This window comes from Thunnus albacares, chromosome 5, assembly GCF_914725855.1.
Source record: "Thunnus albacares chromosome 5, fThuAlb1.1, whole genome shotgun sequence".
Classification (NCBI taxonomy): domain Eukaryota; kingdom Metazoa; phylum Chordata; class Actinopteri; order Scombriformes; family Scombridae; genus Thunnus; species Thunnus albacares.
In genome coordinates, this window is record NC_058110.1 from 1,909,240 (window position 1) to 1,926,756 (window position 17,517).

A 17,517-nucleotide genomic window follows, 5' to 3' on the forward strand; every position below is an offset into this window, starting at 1 on the left:
TGGCAGAGGATTATCAATAATGCAGTACATCAGTATTGACTAGAGGTACTAACAGGGCCTCTTTCTTTTTTTTTCTTCCATCATTCATACTCTTACCCTTCATATATTCCACACCACCTCTTTTATCTCTCCAACTACTGCTCTCACTTTTGCACTTCTTCGTTCTCTACTCAGGAGGGGATCAGACCAGGTGACACCACCAGTACTTTCTGTGGGACACCCAACTACATCGCACCAGAGATCCTCCGAGGGGAGGATTACGGTCAGTACACTCTGGATCAGTGTTCATGTCCAAATGTTGATGCCAACAGCCTTATTTCTGGGTGAAACTGAACAGTCAGTCTTTTGTGAAAGAGCAATGAAGGATGGACTTAAAATCCAGCACTTGTACATGGAGAAGATTTTCCACCAATCAGCCTTAATTTGTGATTATACTGATTCAAATGGACTCCCAGTGGGCAGTGTAGGAGGTAGACTCACGCAGGGCCCGCTCTGCAGACTGGTTTCAGTTTAACTTGTTCTCACAAATCTAAGAGCCAAAAGTATATTGACGGTAACAAGTCTTTGAATAGTTACAGAAATGAGTGTAACCACATGCCGGAGTAGTAAAGGGCTGCTGATTCAGTAACTACTGTGACTTTAGAATGACAAGAGCTCATAGACACATTGAGAGAATCTCCAGCTCCGATGCAGAGCTCTGTTTATACCCTTGGTGTTACTGTATCATTTTGACCATGGAAACAGACTGAGTGACCACAGTGACAGAATTATGCTTCTAGAGAAAGTTGAGTCACTGTGTGGTAAGCTAAGCGTTGTCAGTAAGGAATATGCAGCGCTCTGAGCTAACATGAAGGACTTGATGTCCCAGTCCAGAAGACAAAACCTGCGAGTTGTCAAGTTTGACTCACCTGAGAAAGCAGAAGTATCAGCAGCAAACATGAACTAAAGTCAGGGTGTGGGTTTGTTGTTATGTCTCCCTTGCTGTTCACTTTAAAATGCATAAACAGTACAGTAGCACTACAAGTTTTAGGCACTACAAGTAAAGTGAGGATGTTTTCAAAAATAATGCTATAAATAGTTTTATTCATCAATTAACTTCATACATAGTTGAGTAAACACCAGAGAGTAAATCAATATCTGCTGTGAGCAGCTTTGTCTTTAAAACAGCAGCAGTTCTCCTCGGTGTTTCAGGTACTCAGCAGGTTGGTTGTTCCTGCATCTAATAATAATTAATAATAGTAATCCCAGACTGTCTCCATGATGTTGAGATCAGAGACCATCTGCTGCAGGACTCCTTGTTCTTCTTGTTGATGAAGATAGTTCTTTATGACTCTGACTGGATGTTTGGGCTCGTTGTCCTGCTGCAGAATAAATTTGGACTATTTGGACGTCTCCCCCCTGGTGTTGCGTGATGGATCAGGATCTAAACATCTAAAGTGCCTGAAACTTTTGCACAGTACTGTATATACTATAGATACACTTGGTTGCTCATGTAATTATCTGTTATGGCATAATTTTGCGTTCCTAAAAAAAATATTTAAAACAAAAAAATTCTTACTAATGCAGAGTTCAAAGGTCTTTTCATGTCACACACATATCTGAATTAATATCCTCTGTGCCCCCCCCCCCACCCCAGGCTTCAGTGTGGACTGGTGGGCTTTGGGCGTGCTGATGTTTGAGATGATGGCTGGGAGGTCTCCGTTTGACATCATCACCGACAATCCTGACATGAACACAGAGGAGTACCTCTTTCAAGGTGAGTTAGAGGAGTTTAGCAGTGCTGTATGTCGGGTTTACATCCTGCAAGGGGAGTTTTCATGCCCCCACTGGCCAGGAAGAAGCATCTGGACCGTAAATTGGTTGGTGATAAGATATCTTATGAGGGAGGTGACATGTCAATGGAAGAGGAAAGCATGTAGTGTCCATATTGAAAGGGTTCATCCTCACCAAAAATTTAGGTTTAATCATCTGAATATCAGTGTTAATGTTGGTACTTTTATTTAGTTTTAGTCTTTTGATGAAAATGTATATTAGTTTTAGTTCACATTTCATATTTTAAGTTTTCAGTGAAATTTAAGTCACATTCTGAAACTACAACTGTCACCATTGCTGTGTACAGTTACCATGGTTACAGGTGTTCTCATCTATCACTAAATTAGTGGAAAAGGCTCTGTTTACCTGTTAATACCAGACTGTAATACCATAGACTAACTCTTAAAGAAGCAAAAATCTATATAATAATGTATCAGATGTCAGTGTGTAATCTGAGACGTGTCGCTTGTAGTGATGAACCTACAGAGAATTAGGAGCCGACTCTGCAGCTCTCCTGACTGCACTGCTTGCTGCTAGCTGCTGCTGGGGGTTTGATAGTTGTAATCTTTGGTACAGGGGTACAGGTTTCGGGGGACTGACTCAATTATGCCCACTCTCACTATGTTGCTAATATTGGGACCAGTTGCAAGCTCTGATAGTGTAAAGAGCTTGTTTCTCTGCATTCCAAACTGAGGACGAGCACCGGAGCACCAGGAGATCACAGTTGATATGAAAACACTGACTACAGTGCCTGCTGCTATCAAGCATGGGTGTCATGCCCACTCTCATTGTTTTGCTAATGCAGTCTCAGCTGTGTGCAATTTACTGATGATTAAATCACAGCTGTGTGATATTTGCAACTTAGCACTTAGTATTTAAACAAAGGGCAACACTGAATCATCAGTGGAAGTATCAGCCCTCGTATTAACACCTTATACGTAGAAACACTTGCCAGTCCACCATGCAAGGCCGTCTTACCAGACTACATTTCCTATCCTGCCTACCTACCATCCTCAGAGTTTTCTCCCCCTGTCTCTGCATCATGTGTTTCCGGAACATTTTTGTTATTCAAAGCTCAGGGATCCTAGTCCCCATGTACAAAAAGGCAACCTAGTCCTTGCTCACTTGTACATCCTTTTCAGTTGTTCTGTAAACTCTCAGTCCGCTGTCAATAGAGTTTGATTTAATCCATACATTTGGTAGACAATCACAGATTGACATACTAGCCCTCTCTAAATCCTGGAAGACTCTACTCCAGCGCTTTCCAACAATCATGCTTTTCTCCGATACTGCTCAGGTATGTTGGCAAGGAGGTGGGACTGATTTTCTGGTTTCCAACAAATGGAAGTTTATCTAATTATCCCCTAAAAAATGTTCATTTGCCAGGCTCAAAAAAGCACCTGCAAGCCTCGTGGCACTTGTGTCAGGTGGAACGTGGAACCGAGTGTTGGGATACTTATTCTCCAAGACTTACCTTTTTTCTGCTGTAGCTTTGATTTTACCTCATTTGGATGAAAATGTCTGTCAAAAGAAAAAATGTAAATATACACTCACTGAGCACTTTATTAGGAACATCTGTGCAATCTAATGCAATCTAATACAACAGCTCTGTCATAAAGCCTACGTTTACGAAGCTTATACATTTTCAGTATAAATTGATATATACAAATAAAATGTTTCACTTTAAAAGATGGTTTTTATTGAGAAAAGTTGACATTACTGTATTTTTTAAACCCTCTCTCTCAATATTGTGCCATATCTGTCCCTGATTGATCAGCAGGAACGTACCAGCAGAAGCTTCTAACGGTCTCTGTGGTTCAGGGATTGGAGTACAGAGGAACACTGGAAGATCACATATGAATATAACAAGCATATGGCAGGCTGTTTGGTGCCATTTAAACAAAAACATGATCATGTAACCCTTCCATGTAGTGGAATAACATCAGTTCTGAGCTGTGAAGGATTTATGTGTAAATCCAGGTTTAGATGGTTCTGACATGCTTCATTAAAATGGAAGAATTTTAAACAGGGATAATTTTATTTTTCTCAAATGTTAATTAGTTTTAATTCACCGTAGTGTCTCAATCCACTGTTGTTTTGTTTCTAGTCTTTTGACATTTGAGTCTGCTTTCACAGTGACATGAGTGATGTAGTTTGCTTTAGTGTGATTCAGGGCAAGGGAGATAACAGTTGGAAACCACAGGTTTCTGTTGTGTCTTTTGTCTTATCTTCTGAAAATCCTTGAAATTCATTTGCCTGTATTTCCCTTTTGCCTTTGGAAAATCATCTTTTTTCACTTTTTCCACCTTGGAAATCCAATTAAATTTGTGTGTTTCGAATGAAGTTGCCAGATTACATAGGTTTAGAAAATTCTACCCTTGGGTTGCTGAAACTCTTAAAATCCCATTTGAAGAGCTCAAAAATGGTTAAGCTAAAAAACAACAACAAAAAAACTAAACAAATAGGTTTAATGTCTGAAACAGTTATAAGGTTGTATAAAAACTGGCTGTGTTTTACTTTTGTCAATGAAATTACCACCCAAAAGTTGACCTGAAGCTGTTTAATATTTCATGTAATTGACGCACTGCTTAATGCACATGCTGTAATGAATGCTCCTCACCCCTCAGGAACTGTGGAAAATCTGGCAGAACATCATGGCCTCTATTGCAGATGAGATTTAGGGTGCATGTGTGGAACAGATTTCTCCATGAGTTTGCTTCATTTGGCAGGTGATGGCATTTTCATTTGAATTGAGATGGCGCCAAATAACCACACTGAGACACCTGAAAACAGAGGTCTAAGCAAACAACAAAATTATCCCATCAACCACAGGAAACAGCCCCAAACCATAGTTTTATGGGAATGTTTTTTTAATGCAGGATCATTATTCCATAATTATAGTTTTAAAGGTATGAGGAGACAGATGTAATAATCTGATGGCCAACAGTTTACTTGCACTTGGAAAGCCTAGCATAGCAAAATGAGCTGAGGGGAAAATTAACAGTCTGGACTGATGCTGACATTTGAATATTTCTGAACTACTATAGACTGTAATAAACTGTATAAAGCATGGCTCTGGGTGTAGAGGGCTCTGGTTACAAAAATACAGGGTTGTCCAGCAAAATGTGTGTCGCTGTGAGTTGTAAAATCCTGTCTCACAGTATTTTAAACCACTGTGCAGTGGTTTTTTGCATCTGATAAGCCTTCAAACTCATGGATCTATTACTCAGACTGGCCTTGCTGGATTGTATTTCAGCAAGTGATCAGCTGGAACAAGCATCTAGTTGTCACTAAAGGAACTGCATCCTAAAGCATACTGTATAGACCCACGTGAGTTGACGCATGTCATTGTGTCCTATTTGCCAAAAATGACACATTCTCAAGAAGAGCAGTGATTTTATAACATTTGCTGCTCTGATTTGCCCTGGTTACTGTACTTTGTCGACTTCTTTTGCCTGTATGGCCCAACTAGCATGTGTTGCCCTTAAAGCGTTCATGCAATGGCTTCAACATTATGATAACTGATAAATTACTGTCACCAACAAAAATAGCAGGATGACTAGTTACACTGCCAGAAGTCAGCCCAATAAGGAAGGTTCTCATGAATGATGAGTTTTGTTTATAAGCTCTGGTGGTTTAGACCAAATAAAACAAACTGAGGAAGCTCTATAATATCTGTCCTTCCATTTACAGTTGTGTTTCCTCGAGCCATATGGTACCCTTACATAGCGTACCCCCTTATCTCCTCCTCCCTCCCTCTCTCACACCCACCCGCACAGTTTTCTTTAACAGAAATTCCTCCATACTACAGTGGCCTCGTGTGACGCATTATGTCTCTGCTGTGACTGTCAGTAGCATAGCATGGCACCACGGCTAGCATCTGCCACCAGTAACGTCCTCCTGGCGGTCTTACCGGTAGAGCAGCAGGTTCCTGGATGAATGCCTGCTAACAGAAACCAAACCTTCAACTATAGGAGCCACCCAGCCATATGCCACATAACTAGACCCTTTGCCAGGTCCTGCTTTGGGTATCCACATGCCAACCCCAGAGCTTTAGACAGACACACACCCAGACTGGCAAACATTTGATTCAGTGGGAGAACCAGCCACAAGGCTGTATTCATGTTAAAAGTCAAAACCTTCTCACAAACAAGGATATACAGGATGTCTTAATAAGGTGTTTTGCTCCACCTTGAGCCTCCAGAACAGCTTCAGTGCTTCTTGCCATAGATTCTCAGAGAGTAAGTAACTCTGCTGGAGGGATGAACACCATTCATCCAAAAGATATTCCTTCTTTAGGTGTTTTGATGATGGTGGTATAGAGCGCTGTCTAACCACATAGCTAGACCCTTTGTCAGTGGACAAACTATGTATTGGAGACACTGTTTGGTATTTCTGGACTGGAATTTCTTGCATTCCTGATTGGCCAACATTTACACAAACTGAAAGAGCCTCTAATAATGGCGATCCCATGTATCAGTCAGACTCAAGTTTATGTGAGACTGTTTTCTCATCTCAACATTCAGAAAATGTTACAAATTGATTGTATATAACAATGTGGGGTGTCAAAGGATTTTTCTTCCTTTACATGAATTCAATTGAGCATGGGAACGAGGGTTAAATGGCTCAGTCTCATGATCACTTCGAATCAGCCATGATTGGTTGTTTTAGCTGGAAAGATGAAGACCATCATAGAGGAAGGCTGAAAGAGAACAAGGAATTGCAATTCAGAGGTTCATAACCAAGTTTTTATTTTTTTAAATTTTGAATAACACAAGAGACACAGATGAGCATGTCAACAGTCATTATTTATTATCAAGCGTTATTTATTCAGGAAGTCTCATTGAGATCAAGATCTCTTTTGCAAGAGACACATTACTGAAAACAATCACAACCCTTCTAAAGAATAGCAGCTAGTAAAACTTTAAAGCCTCTGGAAATTTGGCTTGAAATAGTGAAAATGCATATATAATGAATTATTATTATCATTAAGCATCCACAAAAATCTGAGTGAAAATAAACATTCATGACTATTAGAAAACCTCCAAAAACCAGCTCATTTTGCTGTTTAGAGCGTTTCTGAAGACTGTGTATGTGTGGCAGATTGGCACGTTTTGATTGACTGTGCTTATTGATGCAATAAATATCCAGAGATCATACAGAGAAAACCTCATCTTATACTTTTTCAAAGTGTCTATTGTGATATTTAGTTTGCAGCTTTTTTTGATGGGGAGTAGTCATATCTGTATGTGGACACACATACCACTCACATTACCTTGAACTGTGATTGGTGAAAAAAAGCTCAGCCCCCACCTCAGCGTAAAGCACTAATGTGTGAAGCAGTACTACATCCTTGGATTTAGGTTTTGAGGGAAAAACTATTTTTCAGTGTGTTTTTGTTCTCGTTAGTATGACATTGTTGAGCTGTGGGAGTCTCAAGGCTGTGTGTAGACCATCAAAAGTGAGAGAAAGAACAGAATAGTGTCCTCTGTATCTCCTCCTTTCCTTTGACTCCCACGCAGCAGACATGGTCCCCCACAGGCAGGTTGGACTGTGAATCATCCTCCTCCCCACTCACAATTGTCCTTTTCTCTCTCTCTCTCCCTCCCTCTCTTTTTGTTGCTGTCCTTCTCTTTTTGCCAACAGTTATTCTTGAGAAGCCCATTCGCATCCCAAGGTCTTTGTCGGTGAAAGCTGCCAGCGTGCTCAAGGGCTTTCTAAACAAGGTGAGAGCAGTCCACTGCCAATCAGCCCGTTCTCTCTCTCTCTCTCTCTCTCTCTGTCCATGTACACTGCCGCTCAAAATCACCATGTGTGATCTTGCCAGCTACAAACCTTTCTCCAACCTCCCTTTCCCTGTCCAAGGTGCTGCAGAAGGTGTTTCTGAGCTTCAGGACCACCTTAAACACAACAACCTATTTTAAAATTTTCAGTCAGGTTTTCACTCAGCACACAGCACAGGAACAGCTCAGCTCAGGGTTGTGAGGGTCCCCTTCTCTCCTCATTCTTCTTGACACATTTGACACTGTGGATCACATTACCTCTTAGAGCACATCCACACCACCACTGGACTGTCAGACTCTGCACTTCAGTGGTTTCAGTCCTACCTTTCCAGTGGGACTGAATATGTCTCACTGGGAGGATGCAGGTCTAGATCGCTCCCTGTCACCTGTCGTGTTTCACAAGGGTCAGTTCCCAGCCCCATCCTGTTTACCCTCGACATGCTCCCCTTGGACGTGTCATCAGCAGACTCTCTCTTCTCTCTGCTACGCTGATACCCAGCTGTACATCAAAACTGCCTCAAGCCCTTCTGCAGCCATGTCATGCCTCAACACCTGCCTCAAGGAGATAAAGGCACACAGCAGCAAAACTGAGGCTCTCCTTATTGGCACTCTACACCAGATCCAGTCATCCCCCATACCTCATCTCACCTCTGACGGCCAGGACATCCCCCTCTCCTCCTCAGTCACTAATCCGGATGTTAGGTTTGACCCTCAGCTGACTTTTGATGACCATATAAGGCTGTTTACACCTGGCATTAACATGCGCCTCGGGTGATCCGATAAGAAGTGGACAACTCTAAGTAAAGGTTTGAACGCACCCAAGACACATTGAGATCTGATCACTTAGACCACATTCAGAGGTGGTCTGGGCCGCAAGTGGCCACATTCTTTTAGCAGTGTGAACACAATGTGTCCTGGGCCACACTGAAGGACCACCTACTCAACTGACGTCCTCTACTGAATTGACTGTCTGCCTAAAAGAAGCTAAAAGTCACTGGATAGTTTCCTCTGTCCTGTCTAGTTGATTACTACAGTTTTTAGTTTTGCTGCTCGACATAATGAGCTCAGGATTTATGAGGAGGACGCTGCTTCACTCCAAACAGTATGAACCTGGACTGTGTGTGTAACAGCTGATCTATTGGATGTGTAGAAGAAGACAGAGTTATGCTGCTGTGTCTCTTGGGTAAATGTGCACAGTGTCTCTGAATGGGGAGACGCATCTACATACAACCCTTTATTTGTTTTATATATATATATGTTCCGATGTGGCGCCAGAGCAAATCAATAGGACAGACATTTGATTCTTGTGAGCGACACAATGCATTTTATATTTGTTTATCCTGTTATCAAACAAGTTGAACACACAGCTGTGGACGGAGTGGACCCCCAATCCTCTCACTGGTTAAAAACAACAACGAATTTGGAAATGATGTACATGGTTATTTGCATATAAAGCAGAGAAGTGAGATCTGATCACAAGTGGTCACACAAGACACATGTTAATACAAGGACCTAAAACATATATGCAAAACCTGGACTGGACTACTGCAATGTGCTCTTCACAGGGATCCCTGACAGGAGCATCCAGAAGCTCCAGTACATTCAGAACAGCGCTGCCAGGATCCTGATGAGACTGAAAACACAAACATATAACACCAAGTCTGTTTTCATTGGACTGGAAACATCCCTGTTACTTCAGGACTGACTACAAAGTCCTGCTACTCACATACAAATCCATCAATGGACATGTGCCTCCCTACCTACAGGAACTGATCATACCACAATACTCCACCCGCACCCTCAGATCTGCCAGCAGCTTGCTCCTCCGACCCCAATACTAAGCTCCACACCATGGGGGATTGAGCCTCCCTAACCATCTGAGGGCAACACAGACCCGAGTCTCTTTTATTATAAACCTTAAAAACCTCAGGAAGGCTTCTTCATCTTAACTCTTATCTATTCTCTTTATGTTATGTGTTCTATGACATTAATACTATAGCACTTTGAGTTTCACTATGAATGAAAAGAGCGGTACAAATTAAACATATAATTATGTAGTAGTAGTAGTATGTGTGGAATCAAGACAGCCAAGGAAGACCTCTGTCATCAGGCTCAGGCTGGCTGGGTGTGTGTGTGTTTGTTTCTGCATTAAAATAAAGTGAAAGTTTAATGATTGAAGGAAGATATTACAACAAGTATACAACATTAAAGTGGCTTGATATGCAGATTGGGTCATTGCAGAATTTTAAGATATTGACATTTGTTATATGTACAGTATATATGTGATTAAAAACGTTTGAAATATATCACTATTATACTTAGTTCATGTTCCAGAATATATAATAATTTCTGAATATAATATGCTATATTCAATCTGACAATCAGTGTAATTGCTTAAATCAGGAGAATTAGGAGAACTTATTTTACGGTTATTTGCTTTCTTTCTGAGAGTGAGATGAGAAGATCTATGGAAGCTGAGAGTGGCCATGCTTGAAATTATTTTTTTTAAATGCCATTATCTTGAGATCATGAGAAAACAAAAGTATGTTTGTTTGTTCAGAGTTCAGGAGATCTTGTTATCTGAAGAAATCAGCCTTTTGTTTTCTTGAGATAACAAGATAAATTAACCTGTTATCACGAGAAAATGGGCTTTTTGATCGTGATATAACAAAATGATTAACTCATGATTTCAAGATAATGGCATTAAAAAAATAATTGCAAGCACGGCCGTTCTCAGCTTCTGTAAAAATGGATATCAATTAGTATTGTTTTCTGTGTGAAGCTGGACCTAGAGGTGGTTAGCTTAGCATAAAGACGGCAGGAAAAGAGCTAGCCGAGCTCTGTTCAAAATGACACCAACCAACAGCACTAAACTTCACTGATTAACATGTTGTGTCTCATTTGTTTAATATAGAACACTTGTGGTTTTAGAGATAGGTGTTGTGTAACTCTTTCAGGATCAATAGTTTAAACATTCACCTAGTAATTCTGTGCAGCTTCTCTGCTTGTTGCCGGGCAACATCACTGTGATGACAAAAAGAAAGCAAATAAGTGTACTTCCCAAAATGTGAAACTATTCCTTTAAAAACAGGGTTTCAGGACCTATTCTCAGTAGGTTCAAATATTTAGCCAGTTTACCACATATATTTTAGTGAGCCAGTTTTATTCAGCATGTATGTTTTACAGTATTGCTTACTTTTTTATAAATCATTGCCATATTGTTATATATCTTCTTTTACTCAGCTTCCAGGCAGCTGTTGCTTTCTATTCATTCACTTCAGTATGAAAAGGTGCAGCTTAGAATAATATTGTTTCCTTTTATTGTTGTCAGAATAATGTTACTGTTGCATTAAGATGAAGCGCAAAAAATTCATTTCTATTACCAAGCCGTGACAAAAACAGGAGTAGACATGATATTCACTGGGATCGTGAAAAGACCCAAACCAACAAAAGATCAATTGTGTGTGCATGAAAACCTTATATATCGTTCTCCTCTGTGCGATAGAGCGCCATTGTTGTCCAAGAACTATTAAACACATCAATGAGCCACACATGTTCTTTCATTACCATGAACACACACTGTGATTTATTTTGACTCAATCCCACATACACTGTCTCACTGCCAGAAATACTCAGTAGAGAGTAATGTGTATCAATCCACAGCTGAAAATAGTCCCCAGAAAATGCACTATTTCCTCCTGTTTGAATAATGTTTGCTAAAAACTACAGTGCCCAGCTGTTTTAAGGAGTTATTTCACTTTTTAAAGAAAATGAAATTATTTTTGTGAGTTGTTTTTTAAGATTCAAGTCTTCAATAGGAACCAAATGGCTTGAGGCTGAGAGCCACAGACATGGTAGAGAAGTCACAAAGTGTTAAGAGAAAGACTAACGCAGTGTTGATTTTGGTCTTTTCATGAGATTTGCTGACAGTAAGAAAAATATAGAATTATCTCAGCCGAGTTGATTTTTATAGCTTAGTAAAATGAATGGAAAACAGTTGCCTGGAAGGTTGGTAAAGGGTCTGAAGTGGTATAAAACATAGGTACTGATTTGTGGTAAAATAGTGATATGGCCCTTTAAGAAATGTACTAATCTTATTTAATTCTCATATTCTGTAAAATGAATACAATACAGTGTGTTATGTTTATTTCAGCCCCTGGTTTTATGTATTTTTCAACAAGGTTTCGTGTGTGTGTGTGATGTCTTAGTGTAGCTCTGATGCATGAGGGTCCTTCTGCTCACGCAAACAGCCTTGTAGCTTTTCAAGTGTGCTTTGCTCCAATAAGTCATCACCATAACTGTTGTGATGAAAAGAGAGCAGGCAGTCAGAGTAACACTAAGTGGGGGCTGTTTGTACACATATGTACATACAGCGCATGATGAAACATGTGGAGCCAACATTATTACTAATTGTCCACATGGAAATAGCTTCATTATCTGTGGAGCTGCAACATCTGGGATATGGTTAGAGAGATGCTATCTGTTGACACAATGTGACAGTTAGCCTGCATCGTCAGGTACTCGGGCACATTTGCATCTGAATGTGCATTGATAAATCAAGTGGAATAATTTCACATTGCCATGAAAAGACAGTTGCGTCTGTTTACATTCCTGACAAACTGTTTTGGTCCCAACAGGATCCCAAGGAGCGGCTGGGTTGCCAGGTCCAGACGGGCTTCACAGATATCAAGTCACACACATTTTTTCGCAGTATAGACTGGGAGCAGGTAAGAGCTCACTGATGCTGTTCCTGTGCTCAGTGGATTTTTAAAACTGTAAAATATCAGTCATTTGTTCACTGTACACTTACACCACAACATTTTCAACTAAATTATGCACATTCCATGATTGAGGGACCACCTACTTCTCTACATACATGGATGACACAGACGTTGTTGACGGTCTGTCACTGCCAACACAACCAGTGACAGTCCACCAGTGTTTATTTCCTGAAAACTGACTATATTTGTCAGTTTTTCCACAATGGAAATGAAACAAAAACTTTGACAACATGTATACAGTCTTGCATCATACTTTGTATTCTTCTTCTTCAGAGGTTGATTTAACTGCTTTGCACTAAATCAGAAGCAGCATCCTGCATTATAGTAACATTATGTCTCTGCTAGCGTTGTTAGCTAATGTTGTTAGAAGGAAACACAAAATTAGAAAGCATAAACATTTTAAAATGCATGAAGAAAATGAAACTCAAATATCTCTGACAAAAACTAGATCAAGGGCCTTATTTTAATCACCCATCATGCACCAGAATTAGTGCTCAGTGGTAGATTTTGGCCACATGGACTGTGTGGGCGAGTACAAGCACACCTGCTATTTTGGTTTATGTCTGTGCAGCAGCACAAAGTGCAAAAGCGCTGAGTGAAGTGGAATATAGATTGGACGGTGTGGTGATCAATACATCCACTCTCAGTTAGTCATGTCACTGGTTTCATTGCTTTGAAACAGCTGAGCCAATCACAGTGAAGCATGACAACGTCAGCTTCAGGAGAATATATTGTTGTCTGGAAGGTGCAGAGCCAGAGACAGACAGTGGAGGCTTTTATAACAGCTCTTTAAGGTAGAATGATGATAGAAATATATCATTAAAAATGTTGATGAAGCCATTTATAAGATCACAGTAGTCCAAAGCTACTCATTATACTATGAATCAGATCTGTGTCAATATACTCAAACAAAACTTCTTAAATATCAAACAAAAGTATGGATTTGAGAAAAAAACTCACTGCAGCAAAAAAATGTCATCTCAAAAGTGAAACTTATGACTTGCAAACAAATTATCTGTGTAATTGTGTAAACTATTAGTCTTTTATTTTTTATAATATGTCCTTTTGTTTACAGTTCACTCTGCTTCTCACTGATCAGGCTTTTAGCTCTGCTGTCAGCTCTCTCGTTTGACTTTTTGTTTGAGGTTCTGATACAAACGTCTCACGTGGGCAGGTTTTTTCAGGGGTAGTCATACTGTAAGTAATAAAGATGCATTGTCTGTTTTTGCTCATTACTTTATTCGCTGTCATTCCAGAGTTGTTGGAAATTGAGTTAGTTCAGATTGTTGAATTACTGCGTTCTACACATAAACCAACCTGATTCCCCAGAGAATAATTATCTCAGTATACTGTACAAGATTTAAAGCATACCACTCACTAGTGTTGTCCAGTTTTCTGCAAATGCTTAACTTTATTAAATTAGAGTCATTTTGCATAACTAAAAGACAAAAGACAAGATAAGACAAGCACATTTCAAGCAGATCAGCTGTGATGGAAGTTAATACTTCACCCAGCACATAGTTCATTGGTGGGATCAGGGCGCTCGCTGCTTTCTGAAGAACAGCCGCTGACAACTGATCTGGGGTTTGACTCTACAACCTGTCAGCTCATTTACAACTAATGTAACAGCAACAAACACAGAATAAATTCTTCACACCCACATTTAATATCAGTTAGCTCTGAGAACAAGGTGCAGCTGTCATCATACATTCAGATTTCCTTTCTCAAACTTCATGGCATGTGTCTACTGTATATATCAGAAGCTTAAACAACACAGAACACACCATCCTATTTATGATCTTAACAGACACATGAATGAGGTGGAGCCCTTTGTGTGTGTATGTGTTAAAAAATAGATGATATAGTTATAGACATTGTGTGCAGACTACTGCTGTATGCAGTGTAGTGCCTTCCCCCTCTGTGGAGCAACAAGGCAAATAAAAGTGAATTCCTAATCACACACACACATTCACACCAACGGAAACATTAGCACTGCATGTGTGCAGTTGCAGGATTGAAGGTGTGGTTCTGACGCACAACATTATTTGAAACAGACATGAAAGCAGAACAGAGGCCCAACAATATGAAGGAACCTTACAGAGCCAAACTAATGAAGTCTCTCAGCTTCTGAGCGTCCAGTGATGCAGCAGCCAGCAGCGACCACATCTGCTGCCACTTACACACATATTATAAGCAATGTAAACACTTGAAGATACTCACTAACCAATATGGTGAAAGACAGCGGCGCCAGAATGAGTTTTGAAATGGGGGGACATCCAGCTTTTGATGACATAATAATGATCGGACCGACACTGTTTCAGCCATAATAACTCCAGGCCTGGAATTAAGTCATTTAGGGCATTTTGATAAATACAAATTTATTGGGGCACCACAGCCAAAATGAAGGGCACCGAGGCCAAAACCAATGGTGCAATAACAATAAGTGATAATTACATCGTATGAAGACAAAACAGTACACAATCAACAACTAGGAGTCAGTGTATTGAAAAACAGCACTGAGTTTATTAAAACTATACACTGAATGATTGACTTTTCCACAAAATACTGTCTGATTGATTTTTTTTTAATATGTGAACAATTCATTATATGATTAAAATGAATCTAAACAAGTTTCAACACCCTGTTTAGTCTGAGACAATAGTATTCACCCAGACCATGGTATAATCTGTGTTCATGTAGTTTTAAATGAGGAAATCCACAACTTTCTTTTAAGGGCACAACGGCCAGTTTAAAACAAGGCATGCCAAACTGGCTGTGTTGGTAGTTAATTTTAGAGGGGACATTACGGCCACACTGGCTGTTTGGCTGTGGTATAATTCCTGCCCTGTAACTCTAATGTAGTCTATCTCACCTCGTCAATGCTCACATAATTTAGTAATTAATGTTACAAAACAGTGTTTGCACTGCAATGTGTCTCAAGAATAAAACATGAGATGCTACTTTTGCTGAAAAGAAAGTTGGAAAAAAGGCTGATGAGCCCTGCTAATCCGACATATCATTCATCTGATGTGTGTAGAGGTGTGTGTGGATGAGTGTGTGTTTGTGGTTGTTCTGCAGAGGCCTGGTGTCATTTTCAGCTTATTTAATTAAGGTAAACACAGTGAACGGCTGTGCGTAACAGCACTGTGCTCTGGCTCGGCACTTCTCAAAGTCTATAGATTTACCAACATATCAATCCTGCTGCCGTCAGATGCTGCAGAGATTTAATGAACTGAAGGAAAAGCTTCTTATACAGTAGAAACAGCTGTGGACAGAAGATACTGTAAGAATCACCCACATTCATTAACAGATCAGTACAGATGCTTTAACCACGTTAAATGTTATTTTCTGTGCTGATTTTGGAGAGTGTTTAATTGAAATAACTTATTTATATTTCAAGCATTAATCCATCATTGCAGCACATTTTCAGCAAGTATTTAGTTTGCTCTTGTTGATAAAATCACCAAGTGGCAGCGGAGTGAAACAGACGCAACTCTGAGACGTCTAAGACCCATGTTCCACAAAACCACCAACAACAACAACCCAATGTCAGATTTCCAAACACTTAGGCAGTAGTTTAAAAAAAAATTTACATTAGTCTCTAATATTCAAATAAATCATCAATACAGTATTTATTTGCTGTCTACAGCTGCTTTATACTGTATAAAAAGCTTCTTTACCTCATTAAATCCCTGTAGCATCTGAAGAATATTGTATATCATCATCATCATCATCATCATCATAACTCAGAGCAATAGTTCTCATGTATATATATATATATATATTTATCTCAGTTGTACTTGAAATGTCAGTACTTGAAGGTTACAATGCCACTTTACTTACCTGTTGTATTTGCACTACATTGGTACTGTGGACATATTTACTTCAGCATTGCACTAATCAATATTATGTTACACAAATAAAGAGATTTAGAAATGGATTAATTTCCCATCATTTATTATGGTAACACATAGTATGCAACATATGAACAATGCTGTTCATATGCTGACACCAAAATTCATAACTGTATGCTTGTGATTGATGCAATTTTAATATTAAATATGAAGTAATTATTGTAGTGACAGTTGGATTTTTATGTTGGCTATTTTTTAAAATCAGTACTTCCTAATACTAATACATCCCAATTTCATGGGATTCTTTCATAAATCTATATAAAAATCCAGATGTGAAAATGTTGACATCACTTAGCTCTGTTCCTCAGTCATTATCATTGGTTTTAGCAAAATCAATATTAGAAAATCGCTGTGAAGCTAGTTTATGTATTTTAATCCATAAAAACGTATGTGCTTTATGTGTGTCCAAGACAGAGCCCTGACTTAGACTAGCTTACTTTTTTTTAGGCTAGTTTTCCCAAATGCAATACTGTTACAACTGTACTTCTTTCCAGTTTACAATTACTCTATTAAAGCACGGTTAATATGCTACTTTATCAGACATTAGCGCAAATGCTAATTTAAAATGAATTAAGGCCATTTCAGTGTCCTCATTGTTGCTATGTCCCTCATGGGACAATTAGGTAGGATGGCAGATAGTATAGTGGCATAAAAGAGGAGGAAAACAATTGTCAGTGTGTTAATGAGTGCTGCCACAGTGCCTGTGAAGTACACACCAAAGGCAAACTGGGGAAAGATATCAAAGCGGAGAGAAATCCTGAGCCCAGTGACAAAGCTCCCATGTAGCGCAGAGGGAAAACAAGTTGACAAAGCTGTGAGAGGTGGGGAAGCGACGCTCTCTGCCCTCAAACTAGAAACCTGTCTCCAGACCTGACAGGCCTGGCACGCCGCTACTGTTGTTACCACATATTAATATTCATCAGACAGTTCCTGAGGGAGTGCAGAGTTTTCTCTCTGAAGAGATGACATATTTGAATATCATTTACCTGCAGTCCTCTTTTATTCCCACTCCAAATGCACAGTTCTTCACTGCCAGAAAAGTGTCAGGTTGATGAGAGCTGAGAAGAAACTGATAATTTGGAAGCGGGTAGAACTGGAATTCACCGTTGTGAGTAATTATTTATTGACACTGAGATCAAATTGAGGCAAGAGACCAGGTATCCCTCTGCTGTTCTGCATGTTGTGGATGTGTCTGTGTCTTACCTTTGCCATGAAGCAGGACTTGGC

The 17,517-nt window shown here is 39.7% G+C and overlaps 1 protein-coding gene across 3 annotated transcripts in view; it reads left to right on the forward strand.

Annotated features, from left to right (window-relative positions):
• prkcz (protein kinase C, zeta) overlaps positions 1-17,517 on the forward strand; it is a 146,530-nt gene that overhangs the window by 96,836 nt on the left and 32,177 nt on the right. For all 3 annotated transcript variants that reach the window (XR_006403425.1, XM_044351409.1, XM_044351410.1), the window contains 4 exons: positions 175-262; positions 1,637-1,756; positions 7,459-7,538; positions 12,233-12,322. Coding sequence is in view for 2 of the 3 variants with exons in the window: in XM_044351409.1 (XP_044207344.1) it covers positions 175-262; positions 1,637-1,756; positions 7,459-7,538; positions 12,233-12,322 (378 nt within the window). In the remaining variant the exon portion in view is untranslated. The remainder of the gene's footprint in view (positions 1-174; positions 263-1,636; positions 1,757-7,458; positions 7,539-12,232; positions 12,323-17,517) is intronic.